The 12,439-nt window shown below is 38.9% G+C and overlaps 1 protein-coding gene across 1 annotated transcript in view; it reads right to left on the bottom strand.

Annotated features, from left to right (window-relative positions):
• The window catches only part of FMN2 (formin 2), a 437,381-nt gene that overhangs the window by 292,290 nt on the left and 132,652 nt on the right, over positions 1-12,439 (bottom strand). The window contains exons 6-7 of the mRNA XM_023730863.1: positions 11,988-12,435; positions 9,177-9,321 (exon numbers count right to left, since the gene is read on the bottom strand). Of these exons, the coding sequence (XP_023586631.1) occupies positions 9,177-9,321; positions 11,988-12,435 (593 nt within the window). The remainder of the gene's footprint in view (positions 1-9,176; positions 9,322-11,987; positions 12,436-12,439) is intronic.

Raw genomic sequence — 12,439 nt, 5'->3', positions numbered from 1 at the left:
ACCAAAAGGTTGGAGGTACAAGCCCACCGAGAGGTGCCTAGGAAGAAAGGTCTGGCAATCTACTTCCAAAAAAAAATCAGCCATTGAAATCTTTATGAAGCACAGTTCTACTCTGAGACACATGGGGTTGCCATGAGTCAGAGTCAACTCAATGGCAGCTGGTAATAGGGTAGGTAAAGACTTGCTAGGAAGACGAAAAGGAAACACATTCGGCTAAGGGAAATGAATATATACAGTCCAGATGCACATTGCTGAAACCCTCAGACAGGAGCTTCCTGCATACAGGAGAAGCCTGCTAGAATGGTGACTGATATACTATGGTTTTAAAATAAGCTACAAGGAAATCTTTGCTCGTGGTGCTATTCTCAAAAATCACTCCTTAATCCTGTCTACATATCTAAACCAAATAAATTCTTCAAGGCCCATTTCAAGTCATCTCCTCCACACAGCCTTCACCCCAAGTCAAGCCAATATACTCTATCCAATTCCTGACCACCCACTGCACTTGCTGTTTTTAGTATATAATATGAAACTTGAATGATAATTCAAGTATAGTCACTTAAATTACTTAATATTTTCTCTCTTGGGTTGTTCCATAATAAATTAGCCCTCCAGAGAACCTCTGTACCCTCACTGGTATATTAGCTTATTTTCCCTGCTGTACTCCCCACTGAAATAGATAAACCCTGCTATCAAGACAGGGGTACATATGAACACCTATTTCCATTGCAGCATTACTCACAATAGCAAAAATACCTAAGTGCCAAACAAAGGATGAATGGATAAGCAAATGTGGTACATACATACAACGGAATACCTCACAGCCATAAAGAATAATGATGACCCCCAAAACATCTTATAACATAGATGAATCTGGAGAACATTATGCTGAATGAAATAGGTCAATCACAAAACGACAAGTATTGTATAATCATGCTTTTATAAAAAGACAAGAATACATACACACACACACACACACACACACACACACACACACACACACACACACACCAATGTTCATTGGTGGTTACCAGGGATGGGGGTGGGGAAACACTCTCCAGATACTAGACACTTGTTATTTTTGGTGATGGGAAAGGTAGCATCAAATGTGGGTAAAGTGCACACAGTTTAAACAAGGTAAATGATGTCATGAAGAAATGCACAAGAGAAAAGGATATTTTTGGTAAGGGATATGACAAATATAATTTTTCAACAACAAAAAATATATGTACGTGGTTACACAAATATATATATAGGCATATATGTGTATGGGTATGAATATGTGTGCATGTATGTGTGCATACAGATATATCTATACACATATGTATATGAAGGTATGTGTGTACACGTATGTATATTCATATATATAATAAACCACATATGAGCCACAGTTATGGATACTTCTTAGACATAATCAAACACCTCATGAGACTGGTTTTCTGGATTTGAAGGCTTAGGACCATAGTCTTGTGGGACAGTTCAGTTAACTGGCATAATACAGTTCATAACATGTATGTTCTACATCCCAATCTGTTAAGTAGTATCTGGGGTCTTAAAAGCTTGCAAGTGGCCATCTAAGATAGAATTACCAGTTTCTACTCATCCAGAACAAAAGAGAAAAAAGGAAACCAAAGGCTCAGAGAAGAAACTAGTCTATAAGACTAACAGCCTACACGAACCATGGCCTCATCTACCCTGAGACCAGAAGAACCAGATAGTGCCTGGCTACGACTACCAACCATACTGACCAGGGCCACAACAGATAGATCCTGATAGAACGGGAGAAAAATGTAGAATGCAATTCTTAAAAAGTGCAGACTTACTGGACCAGTTGAGACTAGACAACTCCCTGACACTATTGCCCTGAGATACTCTTTAAGCCATAAACAGAAATTATCCCTTGAGTTCATCTTTTAACTAAGTAACAGACTGGCTCAGAAAATAAAGAATATCACCCATAAGTAATGAGCACCTTTAAAAAATCATCTGTATAAAACCAAATGGTCAAAAATTACTCTAAAGCAAAGAAGAGAAGGTAAGGGGGCAGGGAAACTAGAGTAATGAAAATGGTACAACCAGGACAGAATGAATAAGAATGATGACACATTGTGAAATATTAACTAGTATTACTGAATAGTTTGTATAGAAACTGTTAAATGGGAACCTAATTTGCTGTGTAAGCTTTCACCTTAGATACAATAAAAGATTATTTGGAAGAAAAAAAAAAGGAAGGGGTGCAACAGTGAAAGCAACTGGTGCTCCCTCTCTTTAAGTTTTCCAGGGCTCTCTTTAATAGCTACCCCACTCTATATTGGCAGTATTGAGAAAACACTCTCCCATCATCCGCTCCATACAGGAATTTCTACTCTGGAAATTACAAAAATCCTTCCTTACTTTTGCAAGAATGAGTTTTGGTTTGCATAGATATCATAGTAAGATAATGAATCCTAAGTGAATTTTCCAAGCAACTCCTCCTTTAGTTCCTATGGATCATTATAAATAAAACATCTCAGCCATTAAAAGTCACTACTCCTTTCTTATACATCTAGTCCTACTGAATTTTAATACTTTCATAGTATATGAATATAGAGTCCAAAAGAATTAACCCTCAGCATTATGATTAGATTTTGTGTAATTTCAATATGCAATTAATCAAATATAATTCCCCTAATACCAAATCTAACAAGGTCAAGGATCATTAGCTTAATTATATTTCCTTTTTATTATGCTTTTGGGTTTTTTTTTTTTTTTTAGTCATTTACTTAGAAATATAAAAATAATTTCTGGGTTGAAAGAAAATAAAAAATAGAGGTCGTTATTACAGTCTGAATTGATTAGGTATGCTCTACAAATAGTTATAGGAATACCATCTTCAAAAAAATAATAAATCTTTCAACATCTAAAACAAATCCAGATCCCACAAAACCTATGTTTGTCTAATTATAGGTTTGTATTTTGATGTGGTTTTCTATGTAAATACATTTTTAAGGCTTGCAATAGGAATGTCTTCTATTAAAAGCAGATGTCATGTTAAAAGTTACAAAGTACCAAATGTTTATTATGCATCCCCAAAACAAATCTAAATTGTTTTATTCTAAGATACTTGGCGTTTCAGACATTATTTTAGGTCTTCAGTCTAAAAGACAAATATAACTGTCCAAATCTAACAACACACACTCTGGCCAACTACAACTGGAATTATTAACATCAATACAGAAAGCTAGACTTCTACTACTCAGGTTATCATTCAGCCTATTACCTTACAACTACTTGAATAGCTATTATGACAAAACACATACAATATCTTAAAAAAAAAAATACTTAAATAAAAGTGAACCAGAGATTCCTGGGTAAAATATGAAACCTTTTTTTGTCCTTTTTGTATCAATAAATGTTATACCAGAAGACAGTATTTGAGGTATAGCACACAAATTTTCCCAATTCACCAGTATGGCAGGAAGAAGCTTTTAATAGCAATTACTCTTCATGTAAGAATGCTTAGAGGTTTTACGTTATACAGTCCCATAAAGAGCATCTGAATGACGAATGCTTCTTTTTCCATTGTCAATATGAGGATATTTACAACATAAAAAAGCCTTTTCAAGGTTAGGTCATCAAGCACAGTGGAAAGACTGAACAGGATGCCAAATGTCTAATTCCTTAACCTTTACATCTGCAATAAATGTGAATTTTAATGAATGCTTTTATTACCTCCTTTTATAATAAGTAGCAGATTTAATTATCTATTTTTCTAATCATATTTCTAGAGGCTGAAGCCCAACAAATATTTAACTATCAAATAGTTTTTCTCCACCATTCTTCGGGCAGAGCATTTTAATCTGATGAAGAGAACAGAAGAAACCCATGAAGAGATTCATTTGTGTTCCATTAAATGGTTATACAAATACCAGTTATGGATTTAAAAAATAATCCAGATTCTTCTTATTCACTCTTGTTAACTTCTCCGTGCAAATTTATGTTGTGGGCAGCGTGTTCTTTTACAGACCTCTTAAGCATGATTAGACATTATTTACTTACAGCATATTTTACAGAGATTGTTCCTTTTTGTGTCATTATGGGATGAATAAAAAGTATCATCACTTGACATTTGGTGAGGTCTAACCACAGTCACTGTCTGCCTCTAACCACTATTTATATGCCACACAAGCAAATGGCCCACTTTTTTATTGCTTACAGAAGCTTATGTGTCTAAATCTCACATCAATCAGATAAACTTTTATTTAACTAGGCAAACATCATGTTTGGTGGCATCAAAGCTGATGTACTTGCCAAAATTTGTTAGGATATGGAAAATCCTTCAACGTGTCTCTATATATCTCTGCAGGATAAAATTATAACTACAGTCATTTAAATATTGAGCATATATCAAATATAATACAATTCAGATTCTTTTTAAAAATGTATGTTTTGCTCTCTATATCAATAAAATATTATATTTAAGCTATATAAATACGTGGAGCCCTCATGGCGCAGTGGTTAAGAGCTTGGCTGCTGACCAAAAGGTCAGCAGTTTGAATCCACCAGCTGCTCCTTGGAAACCCTAGGGGACAGTTCTACTCTGTCCTGTAGGGTCACTATGAGTTGGAATCGACTTGATGGCAATGGGTATAATGGGTATATAAATACGTAAGATATTTCACATCTATACTTTTAATGTAGTTATTAAGAGTACAGATTCTGAAGCCAGATGGCTGAAGTGGAAACCCTAGCTCTGCCACTTCCTAGCTTGGGAACATTATTTATACTATATTTTATATTTAGAAATATAAGATACCTATCATCACTATTATGGAGGCTCTATACCTCCGTTTTCTATATTATAAACTGGGGATTACATCATCTACCTCAAAGGATTATAAGTATTAAATGAGTTAATATAAGGCAAGTGTTAAGAACAGTGATTGGTACATGGTAAATAGAGTTCAATATGCCCTGTGGATTCTATGGTTATTATTATTACTACAGTGGTTGTTGTTATAATTACTACTACTACTACCGCTGTGTTTACTGAAATGCATTGGTTTATGACCTATAGGGTTGCTATGAGTTAGAATCGACTGGATGGCAACGGGTTTGGTTTTTTGTTTCTATCATCTCATTTAGCACAGGATTAACCAGAAACTTCTTTTTGATACAAATCATGATTATCAAAATCATTCTAAGGTCAATTATTTCACTTTCTTGTTTATAAGCTCATATTAAACTTTAATCTTTATTTGATCACAAAAGATCCTGAAGTGCCTTAACACCATCATCAATAACCACAAAATCATCCTGGCAACAGGGAGGAGACTGGGATAAATTATTACTAGCGCTAAAGCATTCCTTGGGGTCCTGGTGGTACAGTGGTTAAGAGCTCGACTGCTCACCAAAAGGCTGGCAGTTCAAATCCCCCAGCCACTCCTTGGAAACCCTGTGGGGCAGTTCTACTCTGTCCTATAGGGTCGCTATGAGTTGGAATTGACTCAAACAGCAACAGGTTTGGTTTTTTTGGTTAAATCATTCCTTAAAAATGAGCAAGTATGCATGTGTCAGTATTTAAATATGGGCATTATTTGAGATTTTCTTTTTCTATTTCCCTCTTTATTCCTTAAGGCAAAAAGTTACTGCTGTTTTTTTAAGTTAGCAGGTTAACGTTTAATTCTGAGTGTGTCACGCTAATTTGCTTAAAATGAACTGTATATAAATATAGTCCAGTAAAATCCCACGTACCTTCTCAGCTGATCTTATGTTTAACACTCCAAAAAAATCAAGAATAAACTAAGAAAACATCACAGAACAAACTTAAATACATGTTCTGTGAGAAAAATATAAAATGTCGTTTGTTTCTTGGAGGATAAAGGACATAGAAATATAAGATACTCATCATTACTATTAAGGAGCTCTGGTGGTGCAATGGTTAAGTGCTCGGCTGCTAACCAACAGGCTGGCAGTTTGAACCCACCCAGCAGCTCTGCAGGATAAAGATCTGGCAATTTGGTTCCCTAAAGATTACAGCCAAGGAAACTCTATGGGGCTGTTCTACTCTGTCACATGGGGTCACTGAGTCAGAACCGACTCCAAAGAACCCAGCAACAACATCATTACTATCAGTTTAGGTATCCAGAGAATAACCCTCTTTCTCCTTAAGGCAAAAGGCAATGTACCCAGCTGAGGAATCTTCCATTATCATGCTGAAAATGTCTCTGTTGCAAGAGTAAAAACAGCACAGGCACCTCATTAAATACCAGTGCATTTGACCACAGTCTCATGTTCAAGAGAACAGATCACAGAAAAATTATTTGGCTATTTTTAAATATTTAAAGAAAAACAGAACTTCTAGCTTTCATTTTATATAATGATTGCTTGAAATAACTCCATAAACATATGCCACAGCATTAAAAGCTATTAATTTTACTGGAAATGAGTCATGAGGTACCAAAATGTCTGCACATACAATCAGTAAACATTTCCCACAAAAAGAGGAACTAGCTATAGGCACCGTGAAAATATCACTTGCCTCAAAATTTTAAATGTCTCGAGTAAATGGAATGGGTGGATTGTTTTCTTCCAAATCCAATGAAAGTAAATGTTAGGCTTCTTCAGCAATATATCACTTTGCAGCAGACTTTTATCTCTCTCATCTACATAAAAAAATACCTCTATGCCTCCAAAACAGATCTGAAATGCAGAGCTCAGTTCTAAGACCAAGCCAAGGAGTTGCTGGACAAGCTTACCAGCAATCATGAGGGAGACATTTCCATAGGCCCTGTTTGAAGCTGAAGGTCAATGGTAGTGTCAGTGTCAGTAAATGCAAATTACAACAAGAGACTTCTTATGTACAATTTATGAAATGTCAAATGACAGAACGAAGTGATTATATTCAGATGATGCTCAGTAGGGATGCACTGTTTATATGCAAACAGGTCATTTCATGCCAACTAGTTTAAGTTTTGATAATTTAGATATAAATCAAATTTTAGTAAGCTAACCACAGTATAGGAGCCCTGGTGGTGCACTGGGTAACCACCCGGCTGCTAACCAAAAGGTCAGTGGTTCGAACCCGCCATCTGTTCCCTGGGAGAAAGGTGTGGCAGTCTGCTTCTGTAAAGGTTACAGCCTTAGAAACCCTATGAGGCAGTTCTACTTTGTCCTGTGGGGTCACTATGAGTCAGAATGAACTTGATGGCCATGGGTTTTGGAATCACTGGATACCACCTCAAATAAAGAATGAAATCCTATAGGCTCAGGCAACATGTGAGGCATCTGCCCTATCCTGTGTTCACTTAGCAGAAAAAGTGGTGATGGGAGTTGGGAGGGCATGGTTTACTTTTCTGAGTATTTAATCCCAGGACAAGAGACACCCCATGCCACATCTGCCCATCCATCACGTGACAATTCTGGCTGCTTGAGTCTCCTCGATGTCTGTACTCTCCACCCGTATGCCCTGCCAAGATGGTTTTTCCATCTCTGATACACTGTCCTTGAGTAGAGACTTGAAGACTCATCCTGAAGTGCTCTATGTAAATATACTGTGGAAAAGATTTTAATACTATTTACATCTGCCAGAGAAAATGTGGGTTTTCAATTACCTTTATTCATCTTTAAGATTGTCATCCTGGATTTATTGATTACTATGACATGAATGATTTTCTGGTTTTTAATCACTTCTGGGCATAGTCAGGGGCCCTGGTGGTGCAGTGGTTAAGCGTTTGGCTGCTAACCAAAAGGTCGGCAGTTCGAATCCACCAGCCACTCCTTGGAAACTCTGTGGGACAGTTCTACTCTGTCCTATGCGTTTGCTATGAGTCAGAATCGACTCAACGGCAAAGGGTTTGGTTTGGGTTTGGGCATAGTCACTGATATTTTTTAAGTCCTCCTCCCTCAGTGGGTGGTTTATTAGTTAATTTAACAAATATTTATTGAGTGCCTACAATGTGCCAGGTATGGTCCCAGTTGCCATAACTAATGGCCTAAGGCTGCCATCAGCCAGCTCTAATGCAATAAATGGTTCTAAAAAATTCAACTGCATAATATTAGGGTTTGTATTATTCTGAGATTAACTAAATTCCTAGGGTGAGCATTAATAATATTCCCAAGCTAGTAAGCGGCAGAGCTGGGATTCATGCTCCTAGCCAGTCAGCTAGGAATCCCAGGATTCTGTACCATTCAAAATCCATCTCTTCCTAGTTGGACTGGCTGTATCCATCTGATGGTAGTTTTCTGCTATGAAATAAATATCAATGGGAACAACTCTGGGTCATGTGCCTCATTACAACCTCCAGGTCAGAGGTAAAAATTCAAGGAATCACCATTAGTTGGCACTCATCTGGGGAGACTGGGCTAGGAGAATGCTGGGGACATGGGACCTCATCTCCCCCTTCTCGCCTACCAAGACTGAGCTGCCTGCCATTTTCTTGCCTCTATGCACTTCTTCCCATACCCTGAAGAAGGTAAGAAATGTAGTCACTCCACACTTTAGGATGAAGGATGGGCACCAACAGCCAATACCCTCTATCTTGGGCTCATTATTTTGGGGTCTTACTGTACCTCCCTGAACAGCATAAAAATTTACAACAATATCATCTTCTGATCAAGACCATTTGATGTATCCGTTGAAAATATTTTTTTCTAAATGCTTTATTCTTTCTTTTTCTGACTTGGGTGTCATAGGTTAGAAGCAAGGTTGATCTAATATGGGCCAGATATGCTGGAATTGGAAATAAGATATTCTTCCATATTTGAAGTACAGTGTGATTGTTTAGCTGGGCTCTAATAGCATTTACTGGAATTACAAGGAAACAGATTACCAAACATACTACTGGCTGCCCAAGGATTAGATTTCTTGCTTGTTTTACTTTGCTATTCTTTCTTTCCTTTCCATCCAGATGGATTTAAATCAAGTGACAGATTATTTCTACACAACTAATTTTAGAAAGAAGCAATTGCTGAGATTTAGGAAATATGTATTATGAAGTTATAAATAAAATAGGATGTTATCACTTGATGAAGATGACTATTTCTTGTTCTGTTTGGGAGAAAGTCTTACTTAATTCCAAGTTTTTAAATGCTAGCCTTTGCTATCTCTTTAAGGTCTGTGGAAGTTTTTCCCCAGTCAAAGTTCATACTTATTGCCAGAAGCACTGTTCAATTTCAGAAAGCACAAGAGTACTCACTTGTTTAGCCTTGGTCTTTGTGATGGTATCGGAAATAGGTTTCTTTCTCTCCTTTACAGCAGTTTTAGAAAACAATTCCTCAAATTCATGACAATCTATGGATGGCTCTTCAATTTTTTCCCAAATAAGCGAAGGACTGGAGTCTCTAAAGTTAAGCAAAAGACCAACGAAAGAACCACCAAATTAAACTACAAGATAGCATGGTGAGCATAAACAGAAAGGAAATAAGGGCAGAAGAGAAAAAAATGAAAGGAATTTAGGAAGGAAGGAAAGAAGGAAGAATGGAAGGAAGAGGAGAAAGAGAGAAGAAGACAGAGAAGGAGGGAGGGGGAAAGAATGAAGAAAGGGAATGGGGAGGGAGATAAGCAGGAAAGAATACTCTTTTTCTTTAAGACCTCCATTGGTTTTATCAACTTGATAAGAAAGTTAAAATACCATGAGTATATAATGAAACTTATGCCTATAAATAATAATTGTCAGTAATTCCAAGTTATCAAGTCACTAATAGAAATATAAAAGAAAAATCCCTCTCAATATGGGCTATGAAGGCAATAAATGCTTAATTTCGCACAATCCCAATTTGGGTCATCAGCTTTGTGAATTGTTCATAGAACTACAAAGTGTATTTCCAATAGCGCATCCTCCAACACCCCCCTACCGCCTCCTAGCACCCAGCCGTCACTTATCAATGACTACAGATTCATTTCATGCCATCTAAAAATGAAAACCACATTGAGAGAGTAGATCCATTAAAAAAGCAAGCTAAGAACAAAAGAACTTCATGCAATGTCCTGGAGATAATGAGTTCTGGGTACACTGTGAAATGATTCATCAGCATATGTAAGTAAGACTGCAATTATACAGTGATTGGACTACCAAGTGAGAAACAGGAAATATAAATCCTTCTTCTCTATTATGATTCAGTAAAAATAAAATTAATATAAGAAATGAAAATGGACCTAGTCAATATCCTGTATCTAAACACATGCTACATCACACAAAAAAATTCAAGGAACCATGAAAAGTTATGATCAGCAAGGTCAATGAGGCTTAAAGTATATGTTTTTCCTGCCACCCTCTTATTCCACAGCCATGTAACACAGCATTGTCTTCCTGGTCAGGAATGCAGGCAATGGACTCTGCCTGGAGATTAACAATACCACCAGCAAATGTGGTGAAAAGTACTCCTTTCTAGTGATCATTCCCAGCTATGATTCTACTGTGTCACCAATCATCTATTAAAGGTGCCATAAAATTCTCAAATCTAAATTAATTCACACATGGGGGAGGTGTGTGTGTGGATGTGTGTGTTTTTGAGTGGCACATTTTGAAGAAAAATTACTATAAACAGAAAGGAACAGTAAAACACCATTGTGCCTTTAAAATGATACAAAAACCATCAAGAGAGAACATTTGCCCAAGGATTTGACTTACATTTATAAGTTGTTTGTCAGAAACAGAAATTTAAATAGTTTATACAGTGAAAGCAAAGAGAAAGTTTTCATATGGAAAATAATTTAGCCACAAATGTCACTGCTTATCTGCCCTTACTCACTTCCTAGAGGGCATATAGCCATATCTTCAGTTGGATTCAGGTATGAGTAGCAATCAGGCTCTGCAATTAGGGTGACTGAGGGGGAAGGTGGCTATGAGCTGAATCAACTTGACTGCATCTTTTGTGTGTGTGCGTGTGTGTGTGTGTGTGTGTGTGCGCGCACGTATGCGTGTGCATGTGTGTATGTGGTTAACGGCTCAGCTGCTACCCAAAAGGTCAGCAGTTCGAATCCACCAGCCACTCCTTGGAAACCCTGTGGTACAGTTCCACTCTGTCCTAGGTTGCTATGAGTTGTAATCGACTAGACAGCAACATCAGCAACTACTTAACAGACAAGCATACATTTTATACATTGATACACAGACGCCATTTGTTTTACTTCTTTGGTCTTTCTGGTGGAGGAAAAGCCAAGACTTGAAAATAACAAATCTTTTCAATAAATATTGATGTAAAATCTACAGACAAGTTTTAGAGCTGCACTTAAAAATACACTAAATTGTAATTTTCCCAGGAGTTTAAGGAAAAGTGCTTCACTGGTAATGACAACCTGTTCCACCATGAGCTCCTGCCTACAGCATAGGGAGGGTTAACGAGCGCCCGGGGCAATCTCTAAATTGTGCCCCCATTCAGGCACCTAGGGTAATCTCTAAATTGTGCCTCCCTCTCACCCTTCCCCCACCAAATTTAAAGATGAAAAGATGCTGACAGCAGCAACAAAAAGGAGAAGCTGAGTGAGCCCATGGCTCCACCAATTTCCCAAGAGGCAGGTGGGCTGACAGATGGGCTCTGGGGCTGTGCCTCCAGGTCTGTGAATCATCCCTGCAGACACTGAGAGCAGTGGCAGCAGACAGGAGTGCTGAAACGAGGCTGAAGCAGGCACGGGCTCTCTGGAACAGCTCAAAACCCAAAACCAAACCCGTTGCAGATGAGTCGATTCCAACTCATAGTGAGTATAACTGCCCTATGGGGTTTCCAAGGAGTGGCTGGTGGATTCGAACTGCCAACATTTTGGTCAGCAGCCCAGCTCTTACCTACTGCACCACCAGGGCTCTGGAGCAGCTCAAGTCCTGCATAATTTGGCCTTGGACTTATCTCTGGACCATGTGATGTCACCCCTTCTGACGGTATCACCCGGTGGCATCCACACCCCACGCCCCCTCGTGCCGCCATTGGTGACTCCTTGGACTTGCAATTGAGGCAAGTGCCCCCCTTTCCCCCTCCTCCCCCCATAAGCTTCTGGCTTGCGCTGGCATTACCTTTTACTATGCAGTTGGATTCTTGTCCAGTAAAGAGGCTTCATAGGCCGACAGGGTTCTATTGGCTGTTTCCTGCTCCCTTTGTCCTGATTCATCCCTAATCCAAATAAGCCAGCTGGCAATGGAGGAGGAAGAAAGCCACACACTTGGGGCGCTGGCAAAGTGCTACTCCCAGCTTCTGGTAGGAGTGGAGGGCCTGATCCAGGGGGCAGAGGCAGTGCTACAGGTGGAGGGACTCCTGTCCCAGGCAGAGGGGGAGCTGGAGCAGGTGGAATTCCCATACCAGGCAATGGAGGAGGTGGGGGAATCCCAGCACCAGGCAGAGGAGGGGGAGGGGGTATGCCCGCACCAGGGAGAGGAGGGGGAGGGGGTATGCCCACACCAGGGAGAGGAGGGGGAGGGGGTATGCCCGCACCAGGCAGTGGTGGCGGAGGGGGTATGCCCGCACCAGG

Source organism: Trichechus manatus, unplaced genomic scaffold, assembly GCF_000243295.1.
Source record: "Trichechus manatus latirostris isolate Lorelei unplaced genomic scaffold, TriManLat1.0 scaffold00039, whole genome shotgun sequence".
Lineage (NCBI taxonomy): Eukaryota > Metazoa > Chordata > Mammalia > Sirenia > Trichechidae > Trichechus > Trichechus manatus.
Note: the sequence above shows the minus strand (reverse complement) of the source record. Positions and strands in the feature narration are given on the sequence as shown.